This window comes from Anas acuta, chromosome 24 (genome assembly GCF_963932015.1).
Source record: "Anas acuta chromosome 24, bAnaAcu1.1, whole genome shotgun sequence".
Classification (NCBI taxonomy): Eukaryota; Metazoa; Chordata; class Aves; order Anseriformes; family Anatidae; genus Anas; species Anas acuta.
In genome coordinates this window covers 844,604-862,845 of record NC_089002.1, presented here as the reverse complement: position 1 = coordinate 862,845, position 18,242 = coordinate 844,604, and the positions used below count along the sequence as shown (strand labels likewise).

The 18,242-nt window shown below is 50.0% G+C and overlaps 1 protein-coding gene and 1 long non-coding RNA gene across 5 annotated transcripts; one reads left to right on the top strand and one right to left on the bottom strand.

Annotated features, from left to right (window-relative positions):
* Positions 1-22: 22 nt before the first annotated feature.
* On the top strand, positions 23-14,686 carry LOC137844056 (uncharacterized). The gene is made up of 2 exons (XR_011089782.1): positions 23-540; positions 10,196-14,686. It is a non-coding gene; the product is annotated as an uncharacterized lncRNA (long non-coding RNA).
* Positions 4,896-17,185, bottom strand: MTCH1 (mitochondrial carrier 1). Of its 4 annotated transcripts, none has more exons than XM_068659989.1 (12): positions 16,933-17,185; positions 15,764-15,848; positions 14,387-14,493; positions 13,919-13,996; positions 13,547-13,604; positions 13,097-13,169; positions 12,441-12,500; positions 9,148-9,241; positions 8,739-8,786; positions 8,472-8,539; positions 6,738-6,916; positions 4,896-6,408 (listed from the first exon to the last, which is right to left on the bottom strand). In XM_068659989.1, the coding sequence occupies exons 1-12, from the start codon at positions 17,110-17,112 to the stop codon at positions 6,338-6,340; spliced, it is 1,101 nt and encodes a 366-aa protein (XP_068516090.1). In that variant the 5' UTR covers positions 17,113-17,185; the 3' UTR covers positions 4,896-6,337. The 4 variants fall into 4 exon arrangements, with proteins under 4 accessions (XP_068516090.1, XP_068516091.1, XP_068516092.1 ...); XM_068659990.1 differs by having other exon boundaries at positions 13,097-13,148; positions 16,933-17,183; XM_068659991.1 differs by having other exon boundaries at positions 6,841-6,916; positions 16,933-17,182.
* Between the last annotated feature and the right edge of the window lie 1,057 nt (positions 17,186-18,242).

Here is an 18,242-nt window from a genome sequence, read left to right as displayed (position 1 = left end):
TGCACACTGCTGAGCAGCCACTGTGCTCCCCAGTGGGCCTGCAGCTCCAGCCCTCCGTGGCTGCCTCGCCTGTGTCCCTGCACCCTCCTGGCTGGGCACGCCTGCCAAGTCCGTCTTGGCACGGCTCCCTCAGCTGCTCCGAACAAAGCCGTCACCCATCCCTGAGCAGGCGCTGACAGTAAGCAAAGTGACAGGCACATCTTCTGCATGTTAATCCAAACGACAAGAAGGCAAGTGAGCAGTGCCAGATCCCCTGCACAACCACCCCCGGCCTGTACACCCCACCCTTGGCACCCATCGGCCTTGTGCAGGGCTGGTGAGGCCCCCGGGTGTGCCAAAGCCTCCCTTTGGCATGTTTAAATCAAAACAAACGGCCGAGCCACCCCAGTCGGCGGGCAAATGAGGCCACTCAGCTTCCGCGGTACCTGTTCCTGCTGTCTTCATCTTGCCTTGGACGTGTGACAAGAGCCAACTCGCCTCTGGTGGGCTCTCCGAGCTGCGGGTCTGTAACCCTTTGCAGGAAGTTGGCACCGATCCCAGGTAGGACTCGACTCCCACATTGCTTCCCCTGCTGCTGCCGCCGCCACTCCCGTCCCTCCCTTCACTCCCCCACCCATCCTGCCCCCAAGGCCCAACGCACCCCCAGACCCGTGCGCCCCACTCGCCTCTTCCGCGTCGTGCCGGGTGCCCACGGGGCTGCTGTCCAAGACACGCATGCACGCCTGCTCTTGCACACATACCCTTTAAGGATGACCTGGGCAACACTGAGAACAACAACTTCCTGCTCCGGCTCCCTAAAATGCCTGTTTCCATGCGGTGCGCTGAGACGGGGGGGAGCTGGGAGGAGGTTTGGGGGTTTGTCGTCATTGAATCATGCTTTTTTTTTGTGACTATGTATTTTTTTGCCCAGCAGCCTGGACCCAACATGAGGGGAAGGGGGGGAAGAAATCAAATGGGAAGAGAATAGCTTCACATCGGCAGGACAATGCATGGGAAACGGGGAGATTAGCGTAGCTCTCAAAATCCATCTTGCCCGCCCTGTTTCTGAACCATTCGCCCCAGCGCCTCATCTTTTTAATATTCCCAGCTCCTGAATTATTCCAGTCCATGAGCGGGAGGGAGCACACAGTGCAGAGTCCCTCAGAGCTGCCAAGAGCATTGCAACAGAAAAGAAAGAAAGCGCTAGAGGGAGAGCGAGGCAGAATCCTCACAATTGAGCAGCGAGAAGAGCAAAGAGAAATTAACATCCAATTAGTGCCATGTTTAACGAGGGAGACAGAGGCGGCTGTTGTTTTATTGCCCTTTTCTTTTCAAGCACATCTGACAGGCAGCAAGAAAGGCACCCCTGCTCAAAGTGACGTCATCACATATATGTATTTTTCCTTTTCCCTCGTCTTTCCTCTTCCAAGTTTCACAGCAAGGTCTCTGCAAATTGGCCAGGGCAATTTGGGACTTTCTCACATTGGAGCTGCTGGCTCCCCCCTCTACTTCTGGTCTCCTTTCCCCCTCCCCAGCACCGGCTCTGGAAAACAAACACACCAACTCAGCCCAAAGTCTTTGTTCTTACAAAAAAAGAAAAAAAAAAAAATCAGATAAACCCAGAGGGAGCCCAGAGGAGGTTTCTCGGCGTGCATGGCTGAGTGTGTGCGTATGTCCGTCTCTCTTGTGTTCCTCTTCCGAGACAGCTCGCTTGGCTTGTAAAACTTTGTGGCATGTGACACTGCTCCCAGCCTCCTTTGGCAGTGTGACAAGAACCACGCTGCTGGATTGGAGAGCGCAGACGGCTTTTAAGGAAGAAACTGAATTCACCAAGATTAGAGAATTAGGATGTTTTAATCAAGGGACTGCAAGGGGCTGCCAGTGGGTGGCTGGGAGGGATGGCACCCGTGCAAGTTGCTGCATGGACGGCAGTGCCATCACCCCACTGTGGAGCCATATTGGGGGGAGAAGAGCTGAATCAAAACTAGGAGAGACTTTAACAATCTCAGCTCGCCAAGTGCCCCTCCTTCCCCTGGGGCGGCTGGAGGGGCACGGTACCATGTAAGCTGGGTGGGAGGAAGGCATGTGGATCCAGGCAGCTGCAGAAAAAGGCATCTTGTCTGCCCCAGTGAGCCTTTGCCACTGCTGCCAGCTCCAGGCCTCTTCCTCTGAGACCTAGGTTCTCCTGACAGGGGATGAAAGACAGCTGCAGACCTTGCATACAGGACGGAATGGGGTGGCTTGGCTGGCCCAGTCCATGGATTTTCCCTAAAAAGGCTCTGCACAAAGCAAAAGGAAGTGTGGAAAGCAGTTCCACACCTTCTCAGGACAGCCAAGGTTCCACATGCAGTTCCCCTCCTCTTCAAAGCTTCCAGCCATGGATGGAGACACCATGAACAGCCTGGCAGGCCAGGCCACAGCTCCAGAGATTACCTGCTCTCTTACCTAGGACTCCATTTGTGCTGTTTGTAGTGTTTTCTCCTCACTGCGTGCTGGAATTGCCCCTGTTACAACCTTTGCCTGCTCCAACTCCCCCTCTGCACCCTGAGCAGGACCTGGCTCCATGTTCTCTGTAACCTCCTGCTTTGGGTGAAGGCCCTGCCAGTGCTACCCTGCTCCTCTCTGTCCCTGTGCCAACCAGAGCTGAGCTAAGACAGGGAACAAGTCAAGGGCCGCCATGCCACTTGAACCTGGACTAGGTCTGCGTTCACATAGTGAGCCTTTCCTGGCAGGACTGAGAAGCACCAGCTGGCTCTGCCGGGGTTATTACTATTTTTTAAAAAATAATTATTTGCCTACATGGAGCTGGCAGCCCCTTTACTGACTGACACAGGCGTGAAGGGCATTGTACAGCCATTAGGAGGGGCGTGCTTGGCTGTTCTTTCTGGCTCCACAGTGGGAAGAGCAATACTTTGGTGGGAGCTTTGTCTTAACAGAACAGTCTTTATGAGAGCAGGAGAGCTCTGGAGGGGGCAAGGGAAAAAGGAAGGTAAAATCATTGCAGTTGATCTGAACTGAGCTGCGGCACCCCTGGCTTAACTAGCACCTCACTGCTTCGCAAAGCCTGCCAGACCCATGCATCCAGTCCCCAAGGAGAGTTAGGGTAGCTTTGACCTGAGTTTCTCTCTCCCAGCTGTGATCCCTGCTTCCCTTCTCCCTTTGACACCTGGGAGCACATGAGGGCAAAGTCCCATCAATCTCTGCTTTCCACTGTTGGCTGATAAACTGCAAAGGCACAGAAGCACTGTAACCTGCACCCATCCCCTTTCTGTGTCAATATTTAAATACAGGTTTGTTTCCTGGCTAGATAGGGGAGTGCCAGGACCATGTATGGGCAAGTGCCTGACTCCATCCTGGGTGCTGGACCCAAGCTTCCTTCCATGCCAGTTCATTTATTTTTCTGACTGCAGGTTTCACCCCTGAGCCCCTCTCCTGTAGAAGCAAGGCCCCAGTCCCTGTGAGCTCCACTGCAGTGGCAATGGCTGCCGGGCTGGGTACCCACCAACAGGGCAGCAGTTAAAGGTGGGTGCGAGTGCCCAGCCAGAGCTTTCTTATTGCCTGCTCCTGGTACAGGCACTGTCCCTGTGGTGGGATACCTCAAATGAAGCAAAGGACAAGAAAAACTAGGGTTAGAAAGGGGAAGTAAGGAAACATTTAATCATTGTATGAATGACAGCCCTTGCTCCAAGGTAAGCCCGAGGATCTGCATTGTGCTACCATAGGCCTTTGAAACCTGGTTTTCATTTAATTGACGAAAAGCTTACCAAGTAAGAATTGTGTGTCCTGCAAAGGTTGTGGGGCTCAGTGAACTGAGCTGGAATAGCAGGCTGCCTCTAGTGCAGATTTAGGTGAACTAGTCAATGGAAATCGTACTTTTCAATGCAGTGACTGCAACCAGGCTGTGTAGGAGGTGTAGGAGCCTTTTACACATTTTAGAGGTATATCATCAGCAGATGGTGGCCTTAAGTTTGAGGATAAAGGCACATGTTCCTGAGCAGGTGTTGTGTGATTTAGGAGATGCAGTGCCCAATGGTACAATAGTCAAGAAACCAACTAATGCATTCAAGATAGGAAGGTGAGGCCCCATCAAACAACACAGGGGAGGACAGAGGGGCTGAGCCCACCTGATGAGCTCAGACCAGGAGCAAAGGATTTTTGTACCTTCCAGAAATGCTCAGGGACAATTTTAACTACAAACACCTGCTTTAGCAGGTTTCAGGTAGCCATGACAGCTATACAGTGAAGAGCCACAAAGATGATTCAGGGAGTGGAGCATATTCTTTATGAGGAAAGGCTGGGAGAGTTGGGTCTCTTTAGCTTGGAAGACACTGAGGGATGACCTTGTTAATGTTTATAAAAATGGAAAGGGTGAGTGTCAGGAGGACAGAGCCAGGTTCTTCTTGATGACAGCCAATGATAGGACAAGGGGTGATGGGTGCAAGCTGGAACACAGGAGGTTCTGCTTAAATATGAGACAAAACTTTGTCATAGTGAGGGTGACAGAACACCAGAACAGGCTGCCCAGGGGGGTTGTGGAGTCTCCTTCTTTGGAGACATTCAAACCCAGCTGGACGCATTCCTGTATGACCTGATCTAGGTGTTCGTGCTCTGGAAGGGGGATTGGACTAGATGATCTTTCAAGGTCCCTTCCAATCCCTAACATTCTGTGATTCTGGGAAAACCACTGCTTTCTCCACCCTTGGTCCGGGTGCACCCAATGCAGTTTGCTCAGCCTAGAATTGCTGACCTTCCATGGAGCTGAGAAGTATCAGTGGCAATCTTTCAGCCCCTACTTTTTGGGGGAGGGGAGGGGAGAGGATTGGTTATCTTAACTGGAAGCCTTTCCCAAGTGAAGGATCCTACTGTACAGAAGAAATCAACACTTCTAAAAAAAAAAAAAGAATCAATCAAGAAGAGATGTTTTATAGCTGTATTTTGGAGTATAGTTAAATATTCTTTGAGATAATCTCTGGTGTTAGGAGATACGGCCATGCATTGAGTATTGTTAACGTAACACAAACTGTACATGAGAAGGGAGGACAGACAGGACTGAATCCACAACACCAAAGGGAGCTAGTTTAGGGACTGCAGGTCCCACATGCACTGGTGCTGGCCCTTCCTCCTGCAGGCCTCAGCTTTGAAATGTGGATCAAGCCCCTCTGATAGAGGAAAATGCCCATGCAACAGCAGCACAAAGGAGTTTTCTCAGGGCCCCAGAAACCTCTTCCCAGGGAGTGCAGTAACAGTGAACTGTGCAAAAGACTGCTTCATGGGGAGTTGGAGTTGGGGAAATCTGCCTGGCTATGGTAGCACCACAGACTGGTTAAAAAGTAACGCCCCCCCCCAGCAAAACCTCTGAAAGGAGAGCTGAGAATGAATCTTGTGCTGCTGTCACAGGTAAACTCTGATATGCAAAGGCAAGCCCTGCATGTGAGGAGGCCATGACCCCTGACTTCTTGCAAACTTTTGTCCAGCCTGAGGTTTACTCCTTCACTCCACAGTAAAAAAAAAGGCAAACACATTTGCAGCACCAGGTCAATGCCACACAGCAACCCAGTGCTATTACATGGCTCTGTGTCCACCAGAGACATGGTGATGCTCAGGTTTGGCAGGAGTCCTGCCAGCTGGGAGATGTGTCCTAATAGTACCCTACCCAAAGCAGTCAACATGTACAGTGAACATCCCTCCCCCAGTGTCTTCTCCGTTTTCAAGTTCTGCCACCGTCCTTGAGATAAGTCATACCCGTCTCTTAAGAACTGCATTGCTCTTTGTAGTGGGGCTGTTTCTCTCTTCTGTTTTAATATTACTTCCCTTTCAGGGGTACTACCTAGTGTTCAGATACCTCAAAACCTTAAGTATGGGTTTCAGGGTTGACCTTGCTCAGTGTAAGCTACCTGCCAAACAAATAATTGCCCTCTCCAGAAGAGATGAGACAGGAGGCTGGCTGTGCTGTTGTTGCTTTCTCAGCAAGGCAGTCTTCTTGCGGCTTCTCAGCTCAGGCAGAAAAAAAAAAAACAGTCTTTTGTCCCAGCATTTCAGGCTTATTTAGTACCTGGGCATTTTCTGGTTTCCCAGACTTCCTCAGTGACTCCAGACTCACAGCCCAGACCAAAGAAACAACTCTTCTATGCGCCCTGGTCAAGGCAGCCATGAGGACAGGACTTCGATCAAGCTGGAGCCTGAAGCCAGATCTCTGCAGGTCAACTTGTTGTAGGCCTTGCTGAAGAGTGTCTTGTTCTGGCACGACAGCCTTTGGATCATAAAGAACAAATATATATATATATATATATATATGGAAAAATCTTAGGGTCTTTTGAGGAATCCAGGTTCATTGCCTCTCCCTGCAAGCTGGAGTCAGTCAATGGGGAAGCAGGCTGCTTGCATGGGTGCTCTGCGGAATACCAGGCTGGAGCCACGGAACAGCTGCCCCTGAGGAGGAGAGCACTGGGGTTAGGGCAGCCAAGCTGCAGTGTCGCCTCACTGCTAGATTAGCAGGGACGGAGTTGTGCCTGCTGCACAGCTGCAAACCCTTAGCACCCTGGTTGCTAAGAAGGAGAAAGTGGGCCTTCAGCCTCATGAGCACTGAGGTCAGGTACTTCCAGCAAGGATGGCTGATGGAGAGGAGCAGAGCCATGGGGCTTTGCTGTGTGCAATGCCGTTGCTAAAAGATTGCAGGCTGCAAGCTCAGGTAACACAGGCACACTAATTACTGTCACGCCTGGTACCAGAGCCATAACTGGAGGGATGGAGATAGTTACCAAGCACATAAAGGGTGCAGCACAGGTACTCATTGGGCAGTGCCAGAGCCCTCGGGAAAGAGCAGAGGAAGTCCAAAGCCTTGTGTGTACTCCACTCCCTCACCTGGGCACTGAGATACCTCCAGCAATGGATCCAGGACGTGAACACGGGAGCATAGGGAGGCAGGCCAGCACGCAATCTGCATGGCAAAGAGAAATAGCCAAGATGGTCTGTACAGATGTCATGTTATCCAGACAGAGTTAAATAAGCAGCGATAAGTGTAAATGAGTACACAGAAAAAGTGTCTGCACCGGGCTGAAGGCCAGATCACCAGCTTGTTACTTATACAGCAGCAGATCATATAATTTATGGTCCCCCTGCCATCCAGCAGGACCTAGACAGGCTGGAGAGTTGCACAGGGAGAAATTTAATAAAATATAACAAGGGCAAGTGTAGAGTCCTTCATCTGGGCAAGAACAGCTCCACACACCAGTATAAGTTGGGGACTGCCCTGCTGGAGAGAACAGTAGGTGAAAGGGACCTGGGGGTCCTGGCAGAAAGCGGGATGACCATGAGCCAGCACTGTGCCCTTGTGGCCAAGAAGGCCAATGGCATGCTGGGATGTATCAGAAGGGCTGTGGTTAGTAGGCCAAGAGAGGTTCTCCTCTCCCTCTACTCTGCCCTGGTGAGACCACATCTAGAATATTGTGTCCAGGTCTGGGCCCCTCAGTTCAAAAAAGACAGGGAACTGCTTGAGAGAGTCCAGTGCAGAGCCACAAAAATGATTAAGGGAGTGAAGCATCTCCCTTATGAAGAAAGACTGGGAGAGTTGGGTATCTTTAGCTTGGAGGAGACTGAGGGGTGATCTCATTAATGTTTATAAATATGGAAAGGGTGAGTGTCAGGAGGACAGAGCCAGGCTCTTCTCAGTGACATCTAATGATAGGACAAGGGGCAGTGGGTGCAAGCTGGAACACAGGAGGTTCTGCTTAAATATGAGACAAAACTTTGTCATAGTGAGGGTGACAGAACACCAGAACAGGCTGCCCAGGGGGGTTGTGAAGTCTCCTTCTCTGGAGATATTCAGACCCAGCTGGACGCATTCCTGTATGACCTGATCTAGGTGTTCGTGCTCTGGAAGGGGGATTGGACTTGATGATTTTCAAGGTCCCTTCCAATCCCTAACATTTTGTGATTCTGTAATTTAATACCCCTGGAGTGTACAAACAAGGTGTGTTACCTGGACACATTAAGAGTGCAGGACTATAGGCTGTATCTATACCTTCAAGAAGGAGCAGATATCAAGACAGCATTATTCCAGTGCGTCAGATCCAGTCCCATTTCCATAAGCACACATATAGGAAGACACAGGCAGCAGTGGAATTGGGAAAGCAAGCTGGGTGAAGGAGGTATTTCTGTCTGGTCCTGCCTCACCTGTTCCTGTCTCCGCTTGCTGTATTAAGAGTTTTGTTTTTCCTCGTGCTGCTCCCTGGAGTCAGCATCCTCTCTTTGATCCCTTCTGCCTCTGGTGTAGTTTAGATCAGACTGCACCACCAGAACTCTCCCTATTCCTCTACATTTGTACTTTTATCCTGCTGTTGTCTGTGCCCTCTGATCTAAAATTTTAAGTATTCTGAGACAGGAAACCATATAGTTTATGGTTCTGTATAAAAGCTTTACAATCATTAGCAAAGGCTTCAGACAACAAGGGGCTGAAAGGAAGGGATGGAGTTAGATCTCAATGTGAGACGTACCCACAGTTGTTCACTGCCATGAGGTCTCCCACGAGAAGGAATGGGTATGTCAGCATGCTCATAGCAATCTGAAAGCACAAAAAAAAAAAAAGGTAGCATCTCTACATGATCATGCCAAAAACAGTAGTTCTACCTTTTGTGTATTAGCAAAGTTATCCTGGATACAAAATACAGACTTCAAACGCACCTGCCTTTGTCCTCAGACCATGAACTCTCACCCCACAGATAGCAGGAAGCAAAGCAATGGCATGGCAGTTGCCTACATACCCCCATCACAAATTTAGTGTAGCTCCGGATCACTGATGCCTGGCTGAACTGTAAAGAGAGACAAAAGCATTGTGGAGGAGGCAGATGCCAGCAAGCTGTCCCCATCACTATAAGACATCTCTGTGAGCCTGAGATGATGTGCCTGGGGCATAGGAACAAGACAGAAAGCAATGGGGTAGCCACACCACATCCCCGCTGAGACTCAGGGAAGACATTTGCTATCAAACCTGAACCTCAAACTGCAGCTAGAACAGTGCCCTGAATAGACATGGCATATATTAGCACTTATACAGAGCTTTATCTGAAACTCACTATTTGTATTAAATTAGTCTCCCGTCCCCATTAACTCCTTACAACTCCGAGTGGTCCGTATGGACCCCCAAGCCCTCCATTGGGCACTTCCACTCACATTATCGTCCACTGCGTAGGTGTTGATGAAGTGAGCCAAGAGATTGCAGCACCAGAGGAAGATGACATCCCCCACAATGTGAGGGACTACACCACTGCAATGGCAAAAATATGGGCATGAGGTGCAGAAGGGTCCAAGTGCTGCCTTTGGAGCCCTCCTTTCCTCTACCAGCATGAAGGAACCCTGCTCCCCAGAATGCATCTTTATTTAGGGAGAAGGGGAGACTTAAGGGAAGAGCTCTCATGGCCTTCAGAAGTGGTGGTCTGTGCTGCTAGCTGCTCCAGCCAGGGGATGCTAATAACTAGGAAGTTTTGGATCTCTTGTTGGGGTATGACTCAGCCAAGTCCCCTTGTTTTACTCCAAATACCTTCTCAGCCCAGCTACTGCTCTGAAACCCACGCAAGACACAGATGGAGCAGGTTCCTGTTAAGCTCATTTTGCAGATGCTCTTCTGGATAAAGAATTTGAAGGTCACCTCTGATGACCACCTCCCTCTCCTTTTAGAAATTAAAATGGGAGGGGAAGGGAGGGGGCTTCCTACCAAGTCTGCTCTAGTGCAAAGTGGGATTAACTGGGGGCAGCACCTTAGCCCCTCTGATCTTCCTAGTCTCCAAGTCCAGGCTGGCACCCTGCTGCCACCTGGGAGCTTGCTGCTTTGGCTTATCCCTCTCAAAATCCAGTACTGAGATCCCAGTAGCACAAGCACCCCCAGCTTCTGGCACTAAAACAATAATGAAGCATTTCTGAGCGTTTCTCCAGTTTGTCAGAGCCTCAGCAGCATCTGCTCTGCCAGCATACTCACCAAACCTCAGGCCTCCTGCTTTGGCTTTGCAGTTGTTACACTGGAAAAGGATCCAGGTGTGTTTTAAACCTGTGTTTCACCATATGTATTAAGACAGTTCTCCTCAAAATAAGTCTAATATGGGCTTATTAGAGATTTTGGGGCAGGGTATTAATTTTGTTTCCTCCTCTGACTGCTGTAGCAGCAGAACAGCAATTGGGACAGCATGCTCTGAACCAGCTTGCTCCATCTGCTTGGCTTTTACAGTTTTTGGAGACAACCTGTGTATTGTCAAGGCCCAGGCAGCTCTGGAGATGCAGCCAAGGTCTTGGGGCCAGGCACAGCACACACGTTCAACAGAAGATCTGCTGACTTAAAAGACTTGATACCTGACAGCAACAGGCAGGACAAAGAATCAAAGGTGTCTGGTCCCAGGGATTGTCTGCTTTACATTCAGCCTTTGTAACAACAACAACAAAAAAATAAAAATCCCTCATCTAACTCAAAGTAAAGTCTTAAGAAGATTCCTGAAGTACCACTGATATAACAGAGGCTTAAGCAACTCCAGAAACAGAAGGCTGGTCCAGGATTGTGCCATGCCAGGCTTGCAAGTAAAGCCTCACCCATCTGTTGATACAGAATCAGACCACTTGTTCCATTTGCAATAAGGATCATACCCCTCTCTATCCCCAGTTATCCAAGTAATGATGAATGTTGGATCTGTGCTTAAAGGATGGCTGGAGACCAGGGGTCTGAGAGCTGCAGAAGGGGATCAAGAAGAAATTAATTTGCACTACAGCTCTCACACCTGATGAGATGTCCAAGGACATTTGGATGAAGAGCAAATTCTTAGAAGAACAGAAGTCTTCTCAGAAAAGCTCAGAGCAGAAGACCAATGAGGAAACCTGTATGATGTACAGTGCTGTGACCTACTTGCTTCATGCAATCCAGCAGGAGAAACCCCAGTGTGGGGAGGGGTAGAACAACTGACCATGTACAGCAATTTCAGTGCCCATTTCAGAGGCCACAGAGCATCATTCTTATCTGCTGGCTGCAGGAAACTGCTAAGATATCAGGGGAATTAAGAAGTTCTCTCATTGAAATGTCTTCTTCTCCGGCTGGTCATGCACCCAGAATGAGAATTTGCCGATATTATGCTATGACTATGTAGAGGTTGTCAGACCATGAGAAATAAGTGTTCCTCAATGATTTTAAGGGAATGGATGTGTTTGGATTTCATTAGAAGTGCTGAGAGCAGAACAGCAACAGTTTGGTCTTACAGATGTAGTTTGTGTTCCTCTTACTATAGTGTGATTACCTAGCTGAGTTGTAGAGCACGTATAAATTCAGAGCCCTCCTGAGATATTTTGGGTTATGTTAAAGCCTTTCTTGTTAACTGTTAAGTTTAATTAGGCTACCAAGTGTTTATTTTATACGGAGGAAGAGAACACAGCTGGCTCTTTTCACAGACTGTTTGCTAGGGAGTTGGAGGAAAGGGGAGCTCAGAAAGACCACATGGAACATCCTGGAGGAAGCTGTATTTAATTGAGATCTGGGGCTGCAGATCCTGAAGAATAGCAGTAGACCACAAAAGATATAGTGACACTTGATTGATAAGGTCTCTACAGACCTCTGGCCCTTTCCCCTTGGGGAAGAACAGAGTGAGACCCCCTGTGACTGCTCATCCTTTCCTGATGCATTTATATTTAATCTGGAAGCCCGTATTTTGTGATTCCAAAGCCATATATTTCAGGCCTGAAAGCCCCTCCTGAAATTTTGGAGCTGCCTTTACTATTATTGACATAATAAAGCAAGTTATGTCTCCACTGGGAACAGAAGTAGCAGGTAGTTCTGTTTTATATAGATGTGAGAAAAAGTCAAGAAGTATTAATAAAGGGTTTAAAAAAAGGTGTCTGCTAGACTTTCACTTTAGTGATGCTGTCAATTCACCACATTTTGTAAGTACAGTCTGAGCTCCTTTAGGCAAGCTGGTCCAGGCAGCAATGCTGCCGCATTATGCAGTGTCCTGCTCCTGCTGTACAGACAAACCTGTTGCCAGAGCAAAGCACCTACTCATTACAAGCACCCATGGTGCTTTGCTGAGGAATGTGCAGGCCCTTATCCAGGCCCTGGCTTTTATTTCAACAAAGGGCCTCATTGTTGCACTTGATCTTGGTGCCTGTTGCACAAACAAATGCTTTAAATGCTCCTTCACTGAAACACAAAGAAGTACAAGGGAAAAAGAAAGGTAAGAAAAAATATAGTTTTCCCTGGGCTCTGAAAATTTGATTGAAGATAAGGTCTGAAACAAACTTAATGGTCCAACTGGAGCTCTGTCAAAGCCACAGATTTAATCTGTGCTCTTGGGAGTGATGTGAAAGTCCTGCAGTCAGACAAGGTTTCAGGGAGGAGGGAGCTCAGCACAACTCCTTTCAGTGAAGTTGGATTCATAACCAGGAGAGCCACTGGCATCTTCTGACTACAGGAGACAGTATTTAAACAACTCACGTACACGAAGAATCCCAGAATCCCTTCTTCCTTAAATATCCTGACGATGGCACTGAACACACCGCTGCCAAGAAAGGAAAAGAACAAGCTTGCAGAGGTTTCTCCATCTCTGTCCTGCACAGCTTCATGTGGCCATAGAAGTGTCCCCCCCACAAGTCACCCTGCCATCAATGTAGCAGGCAGCATCATTCTAATCCTCAACTCATGAAGAAGGGTAGTGTCTGTGCTCTGCCAATTTGCAGTAACTCCAGGACTCAACTTGCCAACATCTATGTTTAAATGCTGAAGCTAGAAGAGGTCTGATTGGCTTTGTGTGAGTGGGTAAGTGTGCCACAACCATGGCATGTAAAGTGCTTTGATTTGGCTGATTCTTCTGCTGCACCCCTGGGAGCTGGTGACAGCAGGCGTGTGTTAGCTGCACCAAAACACCCATTGGCACAAGGCTGAACTGAGACACATGTGAAGGGACAAAGTCCAGCCTTCCCACATCCCTTCACCCCATGCTTATCCAACCTCTATCCACAAGATTCGCTTTTCAGTCTCCCAAACCTCCTGGGTCACCATAATCCACACTGTGTGGGAACATCGGGCATGCCTGACTCCAGGACTCGTGCTTCTCACTCGTGCCCACACTCTTCATTCAGAGCTGCAGCCATTCACCTGTATTTGACTTCCCGGCCTATGAACTGGACCATGCAGCGCATAGAGATCACTAGGAGAACAGAAACATAAGCTGACAAACAAATCAAGTTTGAGTTGTGATGGAGGTGAAGGAAAATGCAACCTGATCCTTCTGCCACCCCTCTTCTCCTCTCAAATCAGCTCCTCTCTGTGGTCCTCATCACTGCAAGGCTCATTAGAAAACAGTGCTTTCCCTTAGTTTCTAAGTGGAGGGAGGGATTTCTGGTCCCAACCCCAATGGGACCTCTGTGACAAGCTTTAAGACAAGTGAGAAGAGATCACCTGGGACCCACATCTGTTCTGTAGTTTCATACAAAGCCACTTCTAATAGAAAACCACATCAAGTAAACAGGATTTTGGAAGTGATCCTGAGCCAGGGAAGGGTTCCTCAATCTGGAGAGGACAGCCAGGCAGAAGGACAGAACTCACCATGCAGTGGATGTGACACGACCCGAGACACACACTGCATCATCATCTCATGAGATGTCTGGGAAAGGGAGAAAACACCACAGCTATGTGAAAAGCTCCACCTGTACAGATCAGGATCTTTCCCTTAGTGTAGGAAAGCCCACTTCAGGTCCCAGACCTGTTTTTAAGTATGTTTTTCACAGTAAACCTCTATTTCTATGAAATATCCCACATCTGGACACAATGGCTACTAAATACTTCAGTCTTTTTACCCAGAATTTCCCTCCAAGTAATTTCACCCAAAAGCCACAGTTTAAGCTTCCTTTGCTCTTCAGGCACATTCCCAGTGTGATCTCCCTAATCACTCATTAACATGCTATATCCATTTCTCACCTCTTTCACCACTTTCCTAAGGGAAGTCTTCATATCATCCTTGTTAGAAACATGCTCCATGTCCTCCAGTGGAAAGGCCTGAGCAGGAGAGAAGAAACATATGGCCAAAACTGATGGAGATGCTGACCCACAAGCCCGTGATTTCTGAGGGCTGGAAGGAAACCTTCAGCAGTTGTGTTCTAAACTACAGTAGAAAAACAGACAAGGAGGAAGACAGGAGAACGAAGGATGGAAGGTAAAACAGAGGAAAACTACCATGAGACTGCTTGTAAAAGATAAAAGGCACGTGACTGGTCAAATTCAATTGAGATTCTTTAGAAAGTAAGTTCTGGGGATATGGGCACAGGTACTTTAATCCTCCATGTTCAGTCATGGCTGGGTACAAGCACATGCAGGCTCTGTTGCTCTTCTCCAGTAGCACTGTCTGCCCCAGCAAGATGATTTACGGAGAGAGAAGACGACCTTTACCTTCTTCACGTTTCCCCTGGTGACAGTCGATAAAGTGCTTGAGATGAGGCGAGGAGTAAGACCGCGGAAGAGGCCTCTTTTCCCATCCACTTTCACAATGTGTCTGGCTGGGTAAGAAAAGACCAGGCTGCTGTCAGCTGGGATACAGCCAACCTGTGGAGAGTATCCTGCCCCACTTCAGCATTCAGCTGAAACCACGCTGGAGCTCTAGAAGTCACAGCAACTGCTCTGCAGTCCTGCCACAAATGTTTTATTATAAAGCTCTAAATAAATTTAATATAGGTTGCAAAGAAAACTTAACTATTCTTTGTCACATCTGTCTAAACTGGAAGGATGAGTGCATCCTTCGACTGTTCTGCTTACCTGAAAGGGCTACACGGCAGTCTGAACTGAACTAAGGTAGGGTGGGATAATCTCTTGTGTTGCGTGTTGTGACCTTCTCCCTCTGCCCTGCAGGGTCAGAGTCAGGGTAAATAAAGACCTTGCAAAGTCAGATTCTGCTCCTGCCCTGCCACCTTCTCCCAGGCAGGTTTACAGACAAAAATAAAAGCCAAAGGAGCCAATCTGTCCCTGGTATAACAGGGTGGAATACAACCCACTGTGAGCTTGCAGGTACTGACTGTTCCTCCTCCCCATCTTCTGCTGTCCCGAGTGAAGGCAGTGCCCATCTCCCTCATGCAGTGCTGTAAATCTACTTGGAAAATGCATCATCTTCCAAAGCACAGCACTGGAGCATTTCTAGCTCTGGGTGTCCCAGCTTGCAGTGTTTTTGTACTGCTCCTGCTCTTGGCTCTTCACCCTCAAGTACTGCTGTCTGATTTGGGGATTGGCCCCATTTAACTCTCAGGGCTCACCTTCCCCAAAGTTCTGCACACCTGTGAAAGTACCTCCTACTTTCAGGCAGTATTCACCTGCCTCTCCTGTGCTGCAGCCACAAAGAAAGAAATATATTACCTTCCCCTTTCATGGTATTTTTGTCCCTTTAGGGCTCCACCTACAATACAAATGAGCTGGGCAGAAGGCCAAGTTATTGCAGTGCTGTTCTGTAGCAAAGAAACACGATACACTATCTGTAATACATGCAAAACCCTCCACCAAACAAACCTACATCATACAAACCCCCACTGCACTCTCAGCTATGGAAGCAAGTCAGTGCAACATGCCATAGGAGGGGGATGCAGACTGGGCCACCACTTTCTTGTCCCTGCCTCGTAACAACAGGTACATCTGATGGCTGTGCAACTGGTGGTAGCATATAACGTCTAAGTGCAGCCTCAGAATGAGACCACGGATGCTGCTGGGAAGGTGGAAGAGCAGCTGGACACTGGATCCAGCATTTCACTTAGCATGTGTGGGTTGGCCTGGAGAAATACTCACCATAGGTAAAGAAGCCAGGCAGGTACAGTACTTTCTTTCCCAGCACATTTCTTCCAATGGTTGGAGGTAGTGGCTCATGCCCAACCTGCAGGAGAAACCCCATGAGCAGGTTCCCAAAACAGTTCTGGCATTCCTGAACCTGACAGACCACATGGCCTTGATTCCATCTTCCTGAGCTGCTGAAGCGCCACGTCCCACTCAGTTACCATATGATACATGGGGGTCCCATGACATGGGCAGTCCCCTTCCTATTAAACAGGGTCTCTGTAGAACAGGGGTCCTCGTCCCTCTCATTTTATAGCAGTTACCATTACAGAGGGGTTCTCAGGATACTGTGGATCCTCAACCCCCCATTGTACAGGAATGTCTCATCTTTTATTATATAGGAGTCCCCACTGCATAGGTATCCTCATCTGTCCCATTTTATATGGGTCCCCACCTGCTGTCATAAAAAGGGGTCTCAGTTCTTCTCTTTTAAAGAAGTCCCCACTGCACATGTGGTCTTTGTCCCTCCATTATATATGATTTTCTGTTTCCTGTCCTATAGAGTCCCTGTCACTGAAAGTATTCTCATCCTCCTAATATATAAGGCTCCCTGTTTTATAGGTACCCTCATCCTCCCAGTTATATGTAGGTCCCCCACTCTGACATAGGGATCCCCATTAGAGAGGGTGCCATCCTCTGTTATACAGGTGGACCCTGGGCAATGGGGCTCCCTCATTAACCCCATTATGCAGGTGCCGCTTTCCCCACTATCTAGGTTGATGTACACACAAGACGCCCTTATCTCCTCAGTCAAACAGGGATCCCTCTCCCCAGCCGTACAGAGGTCCGTTATAACCCTGGTACACGCGGGGTTTGCCCTCCCGTGGCACTCCCTGAGCGCCCCGCTCCCCTTCGCAACGCGGTCCCCGTTGCACAGAGGCCTCGGCTGGGGCAGTGCAGCACAGTCCCTCCTTACACGGGGTGTCCTCACCCCCCCGTACGCTGCGGTCCCCGTGCCGGGGGTCCCTCCTGCCCCGTTCAACCCCCGCTTAGAGGGGGTCCCGGTGCGCGGGGCACGCCCTGCCCCGTCACACAGGGGGACCGGAACCCCTCCTCACACAGGCCCTCCTCGGACCCCCCCACGCGGGGGTTCGCCCCTCACCGCCCCGCAGCCGGCCCCGGACCTGGACGAGCAGCTTGACGTAGAGCAGCGGGTGGCTGGCAGCGGCGAGCCCGGCGCCCAGCACCACGAACAGGCCCTCAGCGCCCTCAGCGCCCTCGGCCCGGCCCGGCCCCGGCCTCGCCCCGGGGCCGCCGCCAGGGGGCGTCAGCGCCTCCAGGGGCAGCGGCGCCGCGTCCGCCATGGCCCCGCCACCACCGCGCCTGCGCCGCGGGTGCAGCTCCCCGAGAGGGGAGGGAGGAGGAGGAGGGCACGGGCGGGACCATGGCGGGAGAGGCGGAGGGGCCGCGGGCGGGACCATGGGCGGGGTGGGGGGAGGCAACGCGGCGGAGGCTCGGCAGCGGCCCGGCAGCGCCGCGCGGCGGCTGGCGCCGTAGGTGCGGCTTGAGGAGGCCGCGACGGGGCCGCGCAGGGGCGGCTGCGGCGCGCCAAGAGGCTGGCCCCAGCGCGCTGTCCACCCGCGGGCTCCTGTCCCTTCGCACCAGAGCAGTCCTGGAGGGCCAGGGAGCCTCCGCTCCGCTCCGCTCCCTCGCAGCCCGGTCGCGGCCCCTCGCAGTGCCGGGCCCCGCGGGGGCTGCCCCGGCACAGCCCCGCCGCCGCTGGCTTGCCGCGGGCCGGCACGCGTAGCGGGCTCGTGGCATTGCAGCTGTTATATATGGAGTGGTAATTCGTGTCGAGAAAATGGTTGACATTAATAAAGAAGGGGGAGATTTGGGAATGTGGCCATGGGGGTCGGAAAGCCCCTGTGGTTGATGATAATATCAGACTCTTAACGATGAGGCCATCAGTAATGTAAAAGAGTTTAGAGGGAACCAAGAAGGGTGATTCAGGAGACACCATGCAGTCTCAGGTTGCTTGTTCTCCACTGTGAGAAACACTCTGTAGCCAATAACTTAGGCTAAGGCGAGGATCTCAGTGAAGTAGTAATTTATTCGCGATTGCAATGGCGGGCGCCCCACAAGCAGGAGAGAGCACATCTACTAGTTCCAAAACACAGTGTAGATAGCTTTTGATGGCAGGACCCTCCCCTGTTTCCCCACTGAGTGGGTAATCCAGGTTCACAATCTATCTGATGCTTCACAAACAATGCATGGACTTCAGTTGCTGGCCTGTTAAATATCAAATTTCTTTTGACATTTTTACTGCTTGAAGTGGTAATGTTTCTTCACTTATCTGACTTGACTTGACACCGTGATTTTCACCTAATTGTCCTAAGGAGTCTTGTTGTCTGCATTTTACAAGGTTGCCTGCTTTCTTATCACTGTAAGCATATCTCAGTACCACATTCCCTCCTTCTAAACAATGTAACTCTGC

What these genes read in the sequence shown, in the direction of transcription:
- MTCH1 (XM_068659989.1), bottom strand. Translation starts at nt 17,112, where the DNA reads ATGGCGGACGCGGCGCCGCTGCCCCTGGAGGCGCTGACGCCCCCTGGC. An exon ending in CGTGTCACATCCACTGCATG is followed by an intron (nt 13,170 to 13,546) that starts GTGAGTTCTGTC and finishes TTTGTTTGTCAG; the next exon opens with CTTATGTTTCTGTTCTCCTA. An exon ending in ATGGCAGTGAACAACTGTGG is followed by an intron (nt 6,917 to 8,471) that starts GTACGTCTCACA and finishes TTTGCCATGCAG; the next exon opens with ATTGCGTGCTGGCCTGCCTC.